This window comes from Chelmon rostratus, chromosome 12 (genome assembly GCF_017976325.1).
Source record: "Chelmon rostratus isolate fCheRos1 chromosome 12, fCheRos1.pri, whole genome shotgun sequence".
Classification (NCBI taxonomy): Eukaryota; Metazoa; Chordata; class Actinopteri; order Chaetodontiformes; family Chaetodontidae; genus Chelmon; species Chelmon rostratus.
This window is the reverse complement of record NC_055669.1, coordinates 6,479,791-6,499,084: the sequence shown is the minus strand read 5'-3', so window position 1 is coordinate 6,499,084 and position 19,294 is coordinate 6,479,791. Positions and strand designations below refer to the sequence as shown.

The 19,294-nt window shown below is 43.5% G+C and overlaps 3 protein-coding genes across 3 annotated transcripts; 2 read left to right on the top strand and 1 right to left on the bottom strand.

Moving 5' to 3' along the window:
* Positions 1-978: 978 nt before the first annotated feature.
* On the bottom strand, positions 979-7,772 carry prmt5 (protein arginine methyltransferase 5). The gene is made up of 16 exons (XM_041949263.1): positions 7,652-7,772; positions 7,216-7,334; positions 6,055-6,140; positions 5,804-5,938; positions 5,607-5,719; positions 5,443-5,492; positions 5,165-5,328; positions 4,499-4,660; positions 4,306-4,383; positions 3,588-3,646; positions 3,209-3,331; positions 2,646-2,821; positions 2,231-2,434; positions 2,018-2,128; positions 1,870-1,934; positions 979-1,756 (listed from the first exon to the last, which is right to left on the bottom strand). The coding sequence occupies exons 1-16, from the start codon at positions 7,747-7,749 to the stop codon at positions 1,604-1,606; spliced, it is 1,896 nt and encodes a 631-aa protein (XP_041805197.1). The 5' UTR covers positions 7,750-7,772; the 3' UTR covers positions 979-1,603.
* Positions 7,773-9,785: 2,013 nt separating this feature from the next.
* psmb11a (proteasome 20S subunit beta 11a) lies at positions 9,786-11,268 on the top strand. The gene is made up of 3 exons (XM_041948912.1): positions 9,786-9,810; positions 10,427-10,791; positions 10,915-11,268. The coding sequence occupies exons 1-3, from the start codon at positions 9,786-9,788 to the stop codon at positions 11,266-11,268; spliced, it is 744 nt and encodes a 247-aa protein (XP_041804846.1).
* A 75-nt stretch (positions 11,269-11,343) lies between these two features.
* Positions 11,344-18,298, top strand: psmb5 (proteasome 20S subunit beta 5). The gene is made up of 4 exons (XM_041948911.1): positions 11,344-11,359; positions 11,453-11,766; positions 14,044-14,350; positions 17,617-18,298. The coding sequence occupies exons 1-4, from the start codon at positions 11,344-11,346 to the stop codon at positions 17,898-17,900; spliced, it is 921 nt and encodes a 306-aa protein (XP_041804845.1). The 3' UTR covers positions 17,901-18,298.
* Positions 18,299-19,294: the final 996 nt, after the last annotated feature.

Genomic DNA, 19,294 nt, shown 5'->3' with positions numbered 1-19,294 from the left:
TGAACAGATGGGTGTAAGGAGGTGGAGTGTTTTAGGCTGCAGAAATGCTCATGTTGGCATTACATTGTATTGAGCAGATCACTGTCAGCTGTGATTGAAGAGCATATTTAGGTGCTTTTGCAGGATCTATTTGAGCTGAATTGATTCTGACAGCTGCACTGACAGAAACACAGTTGTACACTGAATTATTGTGTCTACTTTAGACCTGATGACTAAGTCAATTTTATTATATAGTGCCACATCACAACAGAAGTTATGACAGGAGCCTCGTAGCTGTGCTAATGAGGTAGAGAGAGCCTGAGATAATTAATTTCCACTTACACAACAATAAATATAAACCGTGTGCCTGCCAGTTCTACCTTTATTGATTTGCACCCATTAGTTTAGGACAAGCTGAGAATGCTACCAAAATTGATTACTTGTGGTCCATCAGAGGGTGACATGTACTCAATGACTAAGTCACTATAGGCTGCCATCTCATTGAAACTAACTACAACCAGATTCCAAAAGTTTGGATGCTGTGTAAAAATCCCTCATACAATCATGTGTTCACAAAGTGGTGAACTTCACTCCATCTCTGCTTGTGAACTGAGCCTTTCCAGGATGCTCCTTTCATACCCAATCATGATACTATCACCTGTTAATAATCAACCTGTTTACTTGTGGAATGATCCAAACAGGTGTTTTTGGAGCATTCCACAACTTTCCCAGTCTTTTGTTGCTCCTGTCCCAACTTGTTTGAAACTTGTTGCTGCATTAAATTCAGAAAAAGCAGATATTTACAAAAATCAATGAAGTTGATGAGGTCAAACATTGAATATATTTCCCTGTGCTGTTTTCAATTGAGTATATGTCAAAAAGGATTATCAAGGTATCCGTTTTCCAAATTTCTTGGAATTGGGGTCATATTTACACTGCTTCTGCCGTCATTCTGAAGTTATTCAAACTTTTCTAATGGTTACAATTTTATTCCCAAAAACTTGCAGAGAATCAAGGTGTCAAAGTACAGAGCATATGAAGAACATTACAGTGTTGTCTTTATTGACATGGTTCAAACGTACAGAAACAAAAAAAAACAAAGGTAGGAAGAGACAGCCACCAAACAATATGCTATGTGACCCAAACAGTGAGACCCTCCTCTGACATACTTGTGTTGAGAAGTGTATTTTCAGTATTTAAGTATCAGTATGGAATGTGAGTTTGATAAGGCAAAGGTCCAGGGGGATTGAGTATGTATGTCTGCAATGCCTGTTCAGAACAATAGGGGGAAAAAAGACCTTAAAAAATAAACCAGTGGCAACATGTTTGACCAAATCTCTATGAGCCAATCCCACAGCAACAATACACTTTGTGTACAGGGGACAGTCCACGCCTGCCGAAACAGACTGTAAAATCTGGTTTATCCAATCAACTTTTTCACTGCCGGCTCGAAAGTGCCTTCCACTGGTCATTTTAAAAGCTAGACCACACTTTAGGGGTTTTGCACCACAAGTCCAGGTTTCCACTGTGTTTATAAAAAGAGACGGGTCACCTCCACTTTAACTGCCACTGAGTCTTACAGAAACGTGTGTGTGTGCCTGTTGACGGGTGTGATGTGCCATCTTCACAGGCCGATGGTGTAGGAGCGTCCTGCTGGATTGTGGATGGCAGAGCAGGAGGGCTCGGTCACGGCCCATTCGTACCACACCTTCTTCCCGTTGTTGCAGCGCCAGAACCGCACTGTGACATCATCGTCCCGGGATATGGCGATGGGTTGCTATTGGAAGGAAGAATTTGAGGAAGAAGGCAGGATTAATATGAATGTAATGGTGTGTATTGTGAAATTTAGAAGGCAGAAGGATTTTACTGGGTACTGAATGTGTAACTTACTTTGAGGGGGAAGAGGATGGGGAACCAGGAGAACATTCCAGGTGAATGTGTATCTGGTTTTATACCTGCCAGAGACACATGATATAAACTTTAATATTTTGATCAAATTTTAGCATAAGGGGACTTCCTCTTTAGAAAGATGACTTACTGAGAGTGACATCTTTATACAGCGTGGTCTCAAAGTAGCCAGCAAAACCGTGGAGCACCGAGTTACAACCCACGGAGAATCTGAGGCACTGATACCGGTTATTGTTCATATCTGAGAGAAGAAGGGAAGAGTGATCACCATAATCAAAACACATCCTGTCACAGTGTACTTGCTTCTCTGTATACAACATGAGTTTAGAGGGTTTGTTTCTACCTGTAGAGGGGTGTGTGAAGGTGAAGCACGGCTTGGGGTCTGCCAACTGGTGGAAGTTATGGAGGCGCACTACGTAGGGCGTCTCGAAATGGCACTCTGGGTCCTTGTCACGTTCCCGGCACCCTCGTACTTCATTGTAAAGCTTTGAGGAGGACAGAGGAGCCAGGAAGGACGTGTAGGAACAGGGGATGCTCACTCCATCATCTGAGAGTGACGTGACGGGGAAAAGGGGGGAGAGAGAAAATGACTTGAGATGCAAGGAAGCATGGCAACAGAGGATGACAACTGCTTTTGTGATCTGTTGGATGTGGCAAACAACTGAGGGTGCTCTGCATTCAGTGACTCTGCAGCTACAGTGTCTGCATGCATAGTTGAATAAAATGAAACAGTTCACACAAAGCACACACTGAAGTACCTTTGAGAAAGTGCTGCGCTCCATCTAAGCACTCAGGGGAAAGTTCGTTGTCACCAAACGATCCGAGCAGCTCGCTGACGATGATGTCGGCTTTCTCAGGTGCTACCCACTCCCGCATGTCACATGACACCACTGTCACCTGATCACCCCACTCCTCAAAGCGCCAGTTCTCCAGCCTGAACAAGTATCAACCAGCATTAGCATCAGTATTTAAACATTTTCAGCTCCGCTCTGCACACTGTTATAGTAATAAATAGTAAAATAGTTTAAATGGGTTACAACATCTCCTCGCAAGGGATGGGGTTTTTTTGGTCATGTGGGGTAACTGGAGAGCCATCAAATACAAATACATGACTTTTCACTACCAGTTTCTTTATCCGATCACACCAGGGTGCATTAAGCAGACAGGCTTGAAACGTCCCAAATCCAGCCTTGCTGACATTGTGATCCAGTCAGGCAGACTAACACTGGTGTGTTCAGAGGATGACAGTTAAAAAGCTCTTCACTGGCAAGTATTTGCTCACAGACATGAGCATTGACATAAAGAGTATTAGTCCACTCACGTGATTACAGCATTAGGATTTTTCTCCACAGCGTACACCTTCAGCTTCCTGTCTGCCTGTCTAGCAGCACGTAGGGAGGCATTGACCAGCGGACCCCTACCTGCTCCCAAAACCATCAGCACCCTGTGAGAAAGAGACAACAATGTTTCTGAGGTTGCTGCAATCACTACTTCTTGACTCATCTCACCTTTCTCTTAAGTACATTAGCCTGTTCTACTACTAGAGGTATCATACGGAGCTTTATCAGAGGGTCTTGCTTGTAAAAAATTACTCTCCAGATATTAATCATTATCCAGACACTGTGATTTTCATACCACACCAATTTCTGGAATTAAACTCCATTCTTATTATTGTTCATATACAGATTTGAGATACTCACTGAACGTTTGTGTCTTTCTGCTCCTCTGGAACTCTGTCAAGCAGACATTTATATACAGCCTGTAGACACAAAGACAAAGCACAAGTATCAATATGCTGCATAACAAACTCCTACAGACTCACTACAACTCATCTAAAGCTAACTTCACACAGAAAGAGACCTGTCAGTGGCGTGCAAGGTCTTCAACCGTTCAGTCACAGATTCAAACACTGACTGAACAGCAAATGAAATACTTTAAAAGCTCAGTGTAAGAATGGACAAGAGCTACTCTACCATTGCTATTTTTGGCTCGAGTCTGATATCGAACCAATGGGTCTTCTATTAATACACTTTCCAGGAGGCTACACAGTGACTACAATTTCAATCTGTTGAAATGGAAGGATATCTGTTTGTGAGCTGGACAACTAAAAACAGCATCAAATCGCCATTTCACATAGCTTTATGCAAAATGGGCAAAAATCAACAGATGAAAGGAGAAACTGGAGCAGGTTGGATGTGGACTGAGCACTGAGCATTACATCAACACTTCACTATCAGCTCTAAAAATGTTTATGTGCCCTCAGTGGAAATTTTGGAAATAGCACAACCCATACACTGTGTTTGCATTATTATCTGACAAACACTGTTCTCTCTGCTCTTGTTAATTTATGCTGTGTTGTGTTCTAGTACTCTGAAAAGTTTTAACAGGTGCAGCTAAAGCTGCGTCAGATGGTCTTACCTGTTGGTACTGAGAATATTTAATAGGATCTTTCTCAAACACTTCATATGTCTGAGACTCCAGGTTGTCCATGAGTGGCTGAAGGGTGGAAGAAAACATTACATGAATTACATTGTTAGAAGCTTCAAACAAACAAGTAAAAAACCACATACACACATTTCAAATATGTGAACACAAATGAGCTTGTCCTTACCTGGAGGGGGGACTGCAGGTAGTCTTCATAGCCCTTGGCAAATAGCTCGTAGGCATTGGGTGCAGGCCGGTTCTGGTTGAGGTATTCCAGGTACTGCAGGTAGGATCGGAAGTCCTTCTCAGTGTGGCGACTGGTTCCTGTGAAGATGAACTGGGCCTCCAACTGTGGAAAGAGATTGTTTTTCTCTTAAATCCACACTAATGCATTTGGCTGATGATTAATTTCAGCTCAATCTATTGGCACACTGTGTAAAACTTAATACAAAATGTGATCATTTGCTAATCCTTTTTGACATATACTCAATTGAAAACAGTCCAAAGACAATATATTTAATGTTTTACCTCATCAACTTCATTGATTTTTGTAAATATCTGCTTATTCCAATGATGCCAGAAACACCTTTCAAAAGAGTTAGGACAGGAGCAACAAAAGCTCCAAAAACAACTGGTTGGAACATTCCAAGTCAACAGGTTCATTGGTAGAAGGTTGGGGTGAGGTTCACCACTTTGTGAAACAAATTATTTTATAAAAGAATATTACTGCATGGGCTTGGGAACACTTAATAAAACTGTTGTCAGTGAATACGTTTAGTTTGCAAATGATTGGATTCTGTTTGTAATTATGTTTAACACCATGTTTTAACATTTTTTGGAAACAGGGTTGTACCTTGAAAAGAGAGAAGATTATACGCTGATGGGCCTTTGACAAAACAGGGAAGCCCTTCTTATTAGTTAGGAAGATGCTGGTGGGAAGTATGGCAGCTTTGATAGGTTCCCCGAGCCACTTATCGATCACAGCTTCGGACGGCATATCTGCTCCAACTTCAATGGCTTCAGGAATACACACACAAAAAAAGGTACATTTTCAGTAGTAGACAAGACCATAATTGTTTCTTAATGCACTGACTTTGCCCCAGGCTCTTGCTTCACAGTGTGCTCTCTCACCAAGACAGATCCTCTTGTTGTAATCACAAAGGGTTCTGAATGAGTGCCACCTTAAAGAGCAGAGGCAAGTAAACAAAATGAGCCACGATTTTAAAGGAAATCAATGATAGCTGTTTTAACATGCAGACAGCACATTAATGGAAGTGGGCTGGTGTGAAACTAACCAGCTCCAGGTCTTCTCATCAACACTTGTGTCATCGATACCAGCGCTCGGTTCATTCTCAATCAGATCTTCCCGCACGTCCTCTGAAGCCATCAGCGGGACGTGTATCCAGAACTAAATCAGACACAGAGGACGGCAGCCGTTAGCTGATTAACTGAGCTGTCCGTGCATGCGGAGTCTGTTAAAGCTGTGTCTTACATTTGAGGTGTGGTGTCCAGTATGGATGTGATTTAGCAGCAGGCGGGCTAGATTGGCATTATGGGGGCCCTTTAAAGGGATCATGAAGACAGGCAGACCCAGGTAGGCTGAGAAGTTAAGCTCCTGTGCCAGAGCCTGGACAGAAACAGAGGAAAAAATCTTGAGATCAGAAAAACATCTCCAGCAACAACATCCACGATGGCCTCAAAGAAAGTGTATGCCAAAGAAATTGTCATAAATGAGGAACTTACGGCCTCTGAGTTTCTGCGTTCTGTCTCAATTTCTGAATCTGCATTGATCCATGGCGAGAGCTTCCCGACAATAAGAGTATTCCAATCTAGACAAAGCAGAGTGGATAGTTATTGGCATCTCTTGTCAATCCCTGCAGTCATTAAGGCCCTCAATGATAACATCCATCCGTCTTACTGGCATCGTAGTTTGAAAAAAGTAAGTACTTAATGCCAGTGTTACAGCAGCCAAGTCACACATAATTAATAAATCAATTAACAAGAATTGTTCCTTTTCTATATACTGATATTTGAAATATGCCTTACAGCTGTTGTCATTCATGATCTGATTTCTTTGTTGGTTGTCTGTGATAGTTCATACCTTGTCTGTAAAATTGATTGTTTGATCATATGATTCAGTTTTCTAGCTTGGCTCTTCTTTTTTTTCCTTTTTTTTTTCTTTTATTCTTAATGTCATTACGTCATAATGACATTGAACACCCGTCAAGACCTAGATTAAGGTAGATGGACTGTGTAAACACCAAATAAGTCCTGACTTTACCTCCTATCTCTAACAAAGTGTGACATGTTGCGCTACATTTTACAGATATATTCAACTGCTGTTTAAAAAAAATAAAGTTCATAAGAATAGAATCAATTTAGAAACTGAACCTAAAATAAAGACCATACCCAACTGTAATATGTATTACAATACTGTACACTGTATATGTACTGAATATTGATGATGGTACCCAATAATACACCTTGCATTAGTGCAAATAGGTTATTTTAGGGACTAGAGCTGCAGTAATAAGTCAATTAATTGATTTGTTGATCGAAAGAAAATAAATAGCTAACTATTTTGATAACTGACTAACTGTTTCAGTCATTTTTCAAGCAAAAATGTCAAACGTTTGCTGGTTCAGGCTTTTTAATTTTTAAGATGTAGAGTCCTTAGAGACTAAATATATATATTATATAATAATAACCTATGTAATTTAACATATGGGTTTACACTCGATCCATCATAATCAAACACTAAGTCATCCATCCATCTATGATGTCACAGTAGGCCTAGTTCAGCATACAAGGGTACAATTATCTCATTTGTAGACTGCAAGATAAGTAATCTAATAACTACTAGCGCCTGACAGGACAGAAACATGACAGGGCAGAAACACTAACCCCTTCCACACAGCAGCAGGTCTGAACGGGTCTGGGCACCGGGTCGGGATTTAGCGGGCTCAGACTCAAACTCCCTCCTGAACCTCGAGTGGAACAGGGGCATGCACAGGAAGTCAAACCTGGACACCGGAGAAAGAAAGCACATCATTTTAACATTCCCGTGACTTCTAATGTCAAGCAGAGGTGAAACACAGTCATATTTACTTAGCTATTCCCCAGCCAGCTCTCACTTTTAATGAAAAAAGGGAGAGTAGCCAATACGAGTATCATAAACACTGAATGTGTCAAGCATCGTTGTGATTGCGCACGTGCTGGTAATTCACCGGCTAGCTTAGCAAGCATCACGCACCGACTTCATGCTAGCAGAGCAGCGCGACCCTCTTGTCAGATCACATCTACTAAAAAAGGAAATTGCACAGTGCAGCACTCTTCTCACCCAAGTTTGGCGACCGCAGCTAACGTGTCGGCTACCTCTGGCACGCAATTCAAATCTCTTCCGCAGGACACCCTGCTCCCTGTACTGGCAGACGCCATGATTTTAACCGATTGAATGGGACAATCTTCTTGCTCTGGTTTACGAGGAAACCGGCGCCATCTTGGATCTGCAAGGACGTGCAAATTCATTGGCTAGCAGGATGATTCAGACCCAAAATGGCTTCACGCGTACTTCGGTGGCATGTCTCTAAATTACCGCGATAACTGTGCATCTGAGTTCCTAGTTCTTGATTGTTGAACTCAACAGTTGACATGTCCAAGCGTTCATGTCAACGTTTTTCGTCTTTCTAGAGAAATGTTTTGTCAGATAAATATATTTTATGTTGTAAAATCAGGTAAAAGCCATAAAGATCGATCCCACTGTCTATTACACTGCTCAAAAAATAAAGGGAACACTAAAATAACACATCCTCGATCTGAATGAATGAAATATTCTTATTAAAAACTTTGTTCTTTACATAGTTGAATGTGCTGACAACAAAATCACACAGAAATTGGAGTCAAATTCAAAATTAAAGTGGAAAAGCACACTATAGGCTGATCCAACTTTGATGTAATGTCCTTCAAACAAGTCAAAATGAGGCTCAGTAGTGTGTGGGGCCTCCACATGCTTGTATGACCTCCCTACAATGCCTGGGCATGCTCTGATGAGGTGGGGGATGGTCTCCTGAGGGATCTCCTCCCAGACCTGGACTAAAGCGGATCCTCCAAATCCTGAACAGTCTGTGGTGCAACGTGGCGTTGGTGGATGGAGCGAGACATGATGTCCCAGATGTGTTCAATTGGATTCAGGTCTGGGGAACGGGCAGGCCAGTCCATAGCATCAGTGCCTTTGTCTTGCAGGAACTGCTGACACACTCCAGCCACATGAGGTCTAGCATTGTCTTGCATTAGGAGGAACCCAGGGCCAACCGCACCAGCATATGGTCTTACAAGGGGTCTGAGGATCTCATCTCGTTACCTAATGGCAGTCAGGCTACCTCTGGCGAGCACATGGAGGGCTGTTCCTAAAGAAATGCCACCCCACACCATTACTGACCCACTGCCAAACCGGTCATGCTGGAGGATGTTGCAGACAGCAGAATGTTCTCCACAGAGTCTCCAGACTCTGTCATGTCTGTCACATGTGCTCAGTGTGAACCTGCTTTCCTCTGTGAAGAGCACAGGGTGCCAGTGGCGAATTTGCCAATCTTGGTGTTCTCTGGCAAATGCCAAACATCCTGCACAGTGTTGGGTTGTAAGCACAACCCCCACCTGTGGATGTCGGGCCCTCATACCACCCTCATGGAGTCTGTTTCTGACCCTTTGAGCAGACACATGCACATTTGTGGCCTGCTGGAGGTCATTTTGCAGGGCTCTGGCAGTGCTTCTCCTGTTGCACCAAGGCGGAGGTAGCGGTCCTACTGCTGGGTTGTTGCCCTCCTACGGACTCCTCCACATCTCCTGATGTACTGGCCTGTCTCCTGGTAGCGCCTCTATGCTCTGGACACTACGCTGACAGACACAGCAAACCTTCTTGCCATCCTGGATGAGCTGCACTACCTGAGCCACTTGTGTGGGTTGTAGACTCCGTCTCATGCTACCACTAGAGTGAAAGCACCGCCAGCATTCAAAAGTGACCAAAAAATCAGCCAGAAAGCATAGGAACCGAGAAGTGGTCTGTGGTCACCACCTGCAGAACCACTCCTTTATTGGGGGTGTTTTGCTAATTGCCTATAATTTCAACCTGTTGTCTATTCATTTTGCACAAAAGCATGTGAAATTGATTGTCAATCAGTGTTGCTTCCTAAGTGGACAGTTTGATTTCACAGAACTGTGACTGATTTGGAGTTACATTGTGTTGCTTAAGTGTTCCCTTTATTTTTTTGAGCAGTGTATAACAATTAGAATAATTATTATTGGTATTTCATCAGATAAATTAATACTTCAGTTCCTCTATTCCAAATTTTGTTGTTGTAGTGTGTCCTTGGGCCATACTTAAGACACAGCTATGGAAAGTGTTGTTGTAGCTTTCCTTTAACAACAAAGTGAAAATGATGTGAAAGATATATATAAACTTGCACACAGCTTGCAAGATGACTCGGCTACTCAGCAGAACATGTAAGGTTTGCAGAAAGAAGCTTCTCTGGATCTTACTTTCACAGCAGGTAGGATGAAATATCACTTATGTCAACTCAAATGCTTGCACACGCGTATGGGTGTGTTAGTATGTTTTTTTCAAGGCATTATATGTGGGACAACTATAAAAGGGTAAAAAGGTGGGTGTTTCAGACTAGAAAGTCAATGAGAGGATTAGAGTCGATGGCAGCAGTCAACAATACAAACCATTGTGGGATTTACGAGGCTTATTGCTTTGTCTGACCAGTTTTCCTAAAGATGGACCCTGGTTTGAACTGTGTTTGAGTTTTTGCCTGCCAATCTCGGAGAAAGGCACCGGTCTTCTGATCAAGTAATCGAGAAATATCTGCTTTGCAACCTGTTATGGCTTTGGAAGATATTTGTGGCTTTGAAGACACTCTTGTGCATCGCAGGTGGTTTCCTGCTTCTTATTTCGAAGATGCAGATACATCTTTTCATATGACTGACTATTACAACTTTGGACTGAGGAGGCTAAATAAATCTGCAAGAAACAGTGGGACCCCACTGCATTTCTTAATACCAGCTTTGCCAAACTCTGTCCCTTTCGACCACAGACCTACGTTTCCCTTTTCCTCAGCCACCCATTCAGTGACAGTCCGCAGGCCCTTCCCTCTGTCCCATGGAACAACAACCTTGGGTTTCGTCTTTCAAGGTGGTGTCATCGCAGCTGCAGACACACGTGCCAGTGCCGGGGGGCTTGTTGCTTGTCCAGATGTTCATAAGATTACCCCCATTCACTCCCATTTAGTGGTCACCTCTTCTGGCAGCGGTGCAGACTGCATGCTGTGGGAGCGAATTCTGGCCAGGGAGATCAGACTCTACCAACTGCGGCACAGACGTCGCCTTTCAATACGTGGCACCGCCAAGCTCCTCTCCTTTATGCTGCATCCCTTTAAAGGGACTGATGTGTGTGTGGCTCTTACACTGTGTGGCTGGGATAAGGGAGAGGGTAACACTGACTGTGCAAAGAGCACAGAGGACTCATCCTTTATTACTGATGATTGCTCCTCAGCTGCTGTTAGTAGCCAAGATGTTACTGCAATGACACATTCTGCATCCCCCAACAGTGGCCCTGTGCTGATTTATGTGTGCAGCGATGGAGCCAAACTGCAAGGGGACGTCTTCTCTGTGGGCTCAGGCTCTCCTTATGCCTATGGAGTCCTGGATAGAGGGCTGAGGTGGAGCCTGAGTAAAGAAGAGGCCATCTCCTTGGCAAGAGAGGCCGTGTTCAGAGCCACTCACAGGGACGCCTACTCAGGAAACAATGTGGACCTCTTCCACATCACAGCCCAGGGATGGAGCCAAAGAGAGAGAGAGAACTTGAAAGAGGAATATTATAGAGACATGGAGAGGAAGGCGAAGACAGTGGAGGAAAGAAAAAGACTGAACAAATACATGAATAGGGTTCAGGAGGACTAAATGTTACGAATAGTAAAGTCAGACACCTTCTTCACTTCTGTCAGCTACCTAGAATAAATCTTTACTTCATAATTCATGTACAAGCATCAAAGTAAGTAAATTCAAATTGCTTTAGACTTGAAATCTTGCCTTGGTTTGTTGTCGCAGTTCACGCAGACATTTTTACAGTCCGCCACAAACACAGGGGGCGCTGTGTGGTTTTGCCACTATGGCTCAATAAATTTTTGCATCCTTACACGGCGGAAGTTGCTTGCTCATCAGACAGTTTCAAAGATGGCTCTTGCTAGTGTGTTGAACAGTGATTGTGCGGATTTTTCATTTGATAATTGTCAACCTTTTACCTATGGATGTGGACCCAGACAGAGTGGTCTGGGATTTGACAGTACACCAGGGGACGGCCTCAGTTTTTCCGTTAAAAACCCGCTGTTTGCCGGGGACGAGGATGGCGTCGAGAGGAAAATAGAGTTCCTCCATGGAACCACCACCTTAGCATTTAAAGTAAGTATATGATTAGCTAACTGTAACTAGCTGACAATGTAAATATATACGTGTTTATAGTTGTCAAAAGTAGACGTGTGATAAATCATTCAGACTGTAAACAGAATTTTTAGAGCTAGCATAATGCTACCGTTACATCAAACGTTAGCGTGCTAACATGGCTAAAAACCGCTTTATCATTGCACGTAACGTTAGCCTTTGATGATGCTATTCGCCATTTCTGGCTTCAGAAGAAACTTAGTCGACATAAGCTGGTTATCTGTGTGTGGATTTGACAGCAATGGCGTGCTCACTGCGTATATGTCTGTAGTTATAGTTTCTGTCCTGTGGATCCATCTGCACCTGATCAGTACATGAATGGGGAACAAGGTGCCAGATCTGTAAACAGCATCTGCGCAGCATCCACGCCGGGTGTTTGTCTGGTTTGATTAGTGAAACCACAAACTAAGTCCGTTTACGTTTATGCCGATCAATCATTAAATAGGAACTTTACATAATGTTATATTAGTTTGTATGCTTCTAGTACTACAGGTGCTTTGAATTGTAGAATAACTGCTAAATAAGAGTAAGAGATAGCCACAAGTCTTAATTTTTTCAAGTTAAACATATCACCTGTTTGGAGGCTAAGAGCTCCTGGGCACACAGTTGAGATGTAACATTATAACGCATCACTGTTAATTTTACTCATCAGGTTTTGCTTGGGACACTTTTCTTTCAACCCTAACAAACTATTTATGCCATTTAAAGATCATTTAACTGTATACCAGAGGATCTGACAGGTAAAAAGTAAACAAAAGTACATTTAGTGCAAGTTAGTGTATTCAGTGCTATAGTGTCGTGGCAGGCTCTTTACAACATATATGGTAGGAAGGAGAGCAGCCTGTCCAATTTTTAATTCCAGTTTTTTTTTTAACATCTATTATTTGTTCATTTAGTTATACTATTTTACTTTCTATAAATGCTGTTCCCAACTGTTGAGTTTCCATTCCTGATATTCTTGATATTATTTCAGAGCTAGGCATAAAATTCTGAAGGAGAGCTATGAAATGTTTGTTTTCTCTAGGAATAGTCAAACTTTAAGATTTAAGAAGATGAAAACATTGGTATCAGTCTTAAAAAAAACAACTATTAAAAACACTGTTGCTAAAATGCTTCTTGGATGTTGTAGGGGTCTTAACGCATTAATGAAGAATGTCACTAAAAGAGGGAATGTGGTTTTTAAAAAATTTAAGGCACCCTGCTTACAGAGATCGTAGTAAAGCTTTAAAGCTGATTAAAGTGAGTCCAGATGTGTTTGTTAATGATGCGTTTAAAAAGAATAGATGGTTATTATATTATCAACAACTGTCATAAAACCGTAACCAACAATGAATTCATGCTACTAAAAGGATTTTGTAATAGAGTGATATAGTTTCTGCCTCTGTGCCATAGGGCCTCATTGTTGTCCAGAAACTATTAAGAACAAATAAAAGAGCTATGCTATTGCATTTGGGTGACATATCTTTTCATTCCAGTGAAAACAGCCATTGTACCATTTTCCTCTCAGCAGTGTAAATACTCAAACACATCCCTGCAGTTGGTTTTGGTCTCTTCAGGGGATTGGTTGATAAAAAGAAAAGACAAAATAACAGTATCCTTATCCCTTAACCCCTGGTTGATGAAAACCTCCCCACCAGACATCTCCGTCTGACTGACCAAATCCATTGTCTTCACTTAAGCACTATAAGGATGTTGAGACTGTCAGTTCAGTGGTAGAGGGTTTTGGAGGGAAGAGCAAAAGTCTTCTCTCTTATCCTGCAGCTTTCTGGCAAAGCTGAACCATATATTGCATCTGTCTGACCTTTGCAGAGCAGCAGCACATTTCAGCCTAATAGATAATTAAACTGCACATTCTTACATTCATACTAAGTGGTTCTATTGTGTAGGAAGCAGTGGTTTAAAAAAAAATAAGAGCCTGTATTCCAAACTGGTTCATCATGTTCCAGTCTGTAGTGTTCGGATCCTGCACTGAACCTGAGGAATGAACGGTGTAAGAGAAGTCAGTGTTGTTGGGACCAGTATAGGTTTTACTGTGTCATATTTGTGCCATTGCAGACACAGTATACCAAGATATGTCATTTATATTTTACGAATATGTTTATAATGTCATGAAATGAATTATGAGGGAATCTTTCAACATGTAGACAACCTGATTGATCAGTGACTGCTCTGTTGTCACGTATTTCCCTCCTGCTGTAATGTGCTTCATTGATGTCCCCCTCCTGTTGCCTCTCTCAGTTCCAGCATGGTGTTATTGTAGCGGTAGACTCTCGGGCCACAGCGGGCTCCTACATCGCCTCACAGACGGTGAAGAAGGTGATTGAGATCAACCCCTACCTGCTGGGTACCATGGCTGGAGGAGCTGCAGACTGTAGCTTCTGGGAGCGGCTGCTGGCCCGCCAGTGCCGCATCTATGAGCTTCGCAACAAGGAGCGCATCTCGGTGGCAGCAGCCTCCAAGCTGCTTGCTAACATGGTGTACCAGTACAAGGGCATGGGACTCAGCATGGGAACCATGGTGTGTGGCTGGGACAAGAGAGGCCCAGGTAAATACAACAACTCTCTGATAATATGCACATCTGCCCTATGTCTGTTTCTACAGCCAGTGCAATTCAGGTCTGATTGACGTACGTTAAGTGGGCACGCATCAGTTGCCCACTTAACGTTCCAAAATATGACACCCTGCACAATTTCGAGTTACAGCTCATGCAATGTATCCATAAAACAATAATCCTCTCATTTGAATACACAGATCACATGTCACAGTGTGCTACTGATGACGGATCTGATGCAGACTTTAGTGGAGCAAATCATCAGATAGCATTCATTATGTCCCACACTGAGGCTGAACAGGAGTGGTTTGCTGTTCAACACACTGATGGTGAACAGCTAACCACTTTAATAACCTCAGGGTCAGCACTTATTCTTTCTTGATATTAAACAACAGACTCTACACTTAAATATTATGTTATGTCTCAGGATGTCCTAGAGCTTTTCTTTTCAGCCATAAAATGTAATGATGTTGTATGCACAGAAGTGTGAGCTCCTGAGGTTTAGTGGCAGTTTATGCAGAGTACAAACACACTTGTAGTTCCCAATGCTCCCCACTAGATGGTACTGCAGCCTCTCTCATGCTCTTCCCCTCTTCGTACTTTTAGCTGTGGCTTTTGGATGCACGCAGTGTGAGGCCGTACATCACAGAAGGTGTGCTTAAAGAGGCCGCCACAGTGACACAGTAATGGGAAATCGATGAGGCTGGGACTGCGGGCCAGCGAGAGCGCGGTGGTATGATGGACGTTGGGTCTCAGCCCCGGACAATTGGGTCGCATGCATAATGCCTGTACACCCACTGAGATCGATGCCGGCATTGTCTGGAAAGCATTGAGGGCAGTGTGAACAATGACAGCTCGCCAGTATGCCAACAAACGTAAATGACACGTGGTAAATCCCGAGCAATCAATTGGGGAAATAATGATCCCTGTATAAGTTCAATAGGTGTGGGAGCTTTGCCATGGCCCCTACAACGCCAGTGATTGAATGGAGAGGTGAATGTCATGTAAATTAAATCAATCGCGATTAGGTTGGAAGCTCATTAGCCGGCTACAATCATGTCAAGAGCACTTATTCCCCTGATGGAATGTCTTCAGCTGCGTGCACAATAAATCAAATAAAAGCTATGTTGAGGAACTTGACAAATATGGCTCTACATAATAACGTTAAATGTTATGACACTTCATCAGTGCATAGTTAAAGCTTGATAACTCTGTATTGGCTTTGCTTTTGACGGAGGAAGCGACTACACTCGGCGTAGCACCTTCTGCTGCTCCCGACAAGGACAAGGGTAATAATGAGGTAATAGGTGATTAAACAGGATGCAGCTCTCGTAACAAAAAGTAGAGTAGTGTACGATATGGGACCTTGTCAGAGAGGACCCATGTGTCAGTTTTACAGCCGCTCCCGAGAGAGTGATGTAATAGTTTTTTTCCCCCAACTGTTCCAACTGCTGTTCTCTTTTTACTCCTGATCCAGTGGTGAATTCTAGTAAGAAGGACAGATGACAGACAGACGCTGGTCCCTTTGATGCTAGCCACCCATTCATTGCTCTGTGCTCCTTACCTACCTCTAAAAGCTGTCAGTCCAGCCAGCTACACAGGCTGCTGTTTAAAGAAGGCTCCTTAAGCACCTGTCAGTTGATCGATGGAGTGGAAGGAGCCTCACTTGGCCACCACCACTGCAATACTCCACCATCCAGGCACCATGCCCCTGCTTCCGCTTTAAGTGGGCCTCATGAATTTCACCCCCTCCTCCCCCTTTTTTTGTTTTTTTTTGTTTTCTGAGCACTCGTCACCGCCTTCATGCTTTTCTGCACCAGTGTTTGAGGTGCAGAGACCGTTAACCGTTATCGCATTGAACTCTACAAAGACCCCAGGTGTGTTTGGAAAGGAATGGATGTGGGAAGTGTTTTTTGGTGCTGCTCTGCTTCTATACTTGGACCTCCTAAAGAGTCCTCACCCACCTCCATCAACTGTGGTACTCAACACAAGAGGCTGCCTTTACAACTCTCTCTCCCTGCCTATTATGTTTTTAACGAGTCCCTTACAGTTTTCAAGAGGAACAGGCAGGTCTCAGAATGGCAAATTACCCCCGTGCATAGGCAGGCACTGGATGATTATCATGGCAAGCTAACGACAGGCTGAGGAAGCTGCAATTTGTCAGTTGAAAGCATTGGTAAGCCTTTTTTTTCAGAAAAGCAAGTGGCTCTCTATCCCTAATAGACTGTCACTAGTTTAGCTGAGGAACTCTGCAAGCGAGGATGTGCAATCTGGGGGCATTCTGAAGTGCTTTTTAATGTGGGAGATGAGCGATAGCGGTGGATATTAGGCAATTTTATATGCATGTGTCCCTGCGTTTCTCTGTGTGAGGATCATTTTCACAGGTTTCGCTTTGTGAAGCGCGATGAAAAACATGCCTTTTTGCAGGCTGTCTTTTTACCATCTGCAGGCTTGCTGTGGGCGAGCTCACAGGCTGGTGCTAGTCACCCGTTCCACGTCACTCTGGGATCAGGCCTAGCAAGTGTGTCATGGTGCAGAACAAAATGTCTCGCATGTGTCCACGAAGCGTGGTGTGGAGCAAACTGTCCCTCACAGGTCCATCAGAGCATTGTGGGTCTGTAGTGCATGTTGGATTCCACGTATGGTTCGATATGGGGGTGAGCCCGCGCCGCCATGTGTCATTCAAGTGTGTGTATGTGTGGCGGTGAAATGTACAAGCAAATGTGTGTAAGGATATGAATGTGCTGTTCACGTCTGATGTCCACAGGATCTGAGAGCAATGTTGTTGTTTTTTTTTTGTTTTTTTTTGGTTCTCCTTGAGGTTTGAGGTGCCGTTACCTGTGCAGCTCGGGTTGCGGGTCGATAGTTAATTTTTGGCGTGTTTGCAGGGATCAATAAGGCCCAGAGCAGGGCCCCTGGGCAGACAGCGATGTGGCCCGTGCCTTGTCAGCAGGTTCCGTGGCCGGCTTCGTTTTACTTGAAGAGGATGCAGCTGTTCATATCTGCCAGCCTTACTTCACTTGGAGAGGTTGCAGCTGTTCATATTCTCTCTCTGGAGGACATGGCGCGTGTGTGCTTACAAGCTTGTGTGTTTGTTTGTGTGGGAGCGGGAGTGTTAGATATACACCATCTCAGATTCCCTGACGAAGCTTAACACCTGAGTCGGGAGAACGGCGGATGCTTCTGTGTCCAGCACTACTCCTTTTACACGGTTTCTTCCTTCCCATCCTTTTGACATGCCTTTTGTCCTTTGTCCTCAGGGCTGTACTACGTCGACTCAGAGGGGAACCGGGTGTGTGGCGACCTATTTGCCGTGGGCTCCGGCTCCATGTACGCCTACGGTGTAATGGACAGCGGCCTGCGCCACGACCTGTCTGTGGAGGAGGCCTGCGAGCTAGGCCGCCGCGCCATCTACCAGGCCACATACCGTGACGCCTACAGCGGAGGGCAGGTCAACCTGTACCACGTCCACAGCGAGGGCTGGACCAGGGTCTCCCAGGAGGATGTGCTCATGCTGCACCAGCAGTACAAGGATCAGGCATAGTCATGAGGACAAGGGAGTGGAGAGAGAATAGGGAAGTTTAGGAGTTTGTTCTAATATCCAATGTTACGATGTTGTGAAATGTTAGTAGGGTTGACATATGAATAAAGAGGATCATCTGCAGATTGATTTCCACTTACATTACTTCTGTAACCCAGTTTGACTTGTTGCTAGCTTAAAGCTTTATATATTGTACATTTTTAACAATGCCAGTGAGCTCCACTCACCCTGCACTGAGTGTGATCTGAGGGGCTGCAGAGGGGAGGGGGGGGCGATGACTCAAACACGCTTTAATACAGTGTGGGAGCAGTGTGGTGCTTGCCCTACATACATTTCATTTGGATCATACCCTGGAAAACTACATCTTTCTCAATAAAACCTGTGATGTTCTTTTTTCAGCAGCATTGTTTTTGTTATTTTACAAGAGTGCTGATTTTTACCTTTAGGTCTCAAGATCTTGAATACTTATATTTCTCAGAATTTATGTGAACGTATTGTCTCGTTGCCTCATCTTCCTTTGATGTAGTCATTTTGCCACTGTTTGTGTTTACTTTTTAGTCATCTGTTCCCCCAGCTGTTGGGATTCGGAGGTACATCGGAAGCCTGTTTTGTCTCCTCTATATGTTCAGTGTTTATTAGCAGGGAGTAGCGCTGTCTAAATAGCACGATTTAATTGCATACCACAAGCCTCAGTAATTGTGCCTCCTGAGTTGTAACAGTGTGTTTTCTTCCCCTCATTGATAATGTTCCCTTCCTCCGCTCACGTTGCACAAATACGTCTTTTAATTGGAAGGGGAAATTTATTCTTTAATTCCTCCTCGACACACTTAGCTTCTCAATGCGCAATGTTGTGTGCCACCCTGCCATGGTGTTTTACAATGTAACGACCTGCGCTGGCAGTGTGTGCCCCTCCAGCGGTTTTTATCGATGGGAATAAACACTAGTAAAGGGGATGAGGTAGACATCTGAAGCCAGTGCGCTTTCAAATCATGGTTAAAAACTAGTTTCACAGGTGACTAGTTAGCAGATGGAATAGAAATGGGATTTCGATAAATGGAAATGAGGAGGACTCATCTGTGATGCTGCTCTTGGTAAATTAAGTGATGGGAACTGCACCATCAAGAGAAGCAGAAACTGACAGAGTGACTATGCATGTACCCTTGGGGATATGCTAAAATGGAGCAAATGCGTCATTAAAAGCATTAACACTTAGGAGAAGACTCCTTTAACCCCTTAATCGTCCTCCTGGGTTAGGGTTTTTTTTTTTGCAAACTGACTCTCTGAATATGACTTGAAATTATATCCTCAGAGTAGTGGTTAAAGGCACGGCCCTCCAGCACTGTTAAATACCAAATACTGCATTGTCATGTAAGTGTAGTGCAGTAATCCTTGCCTTG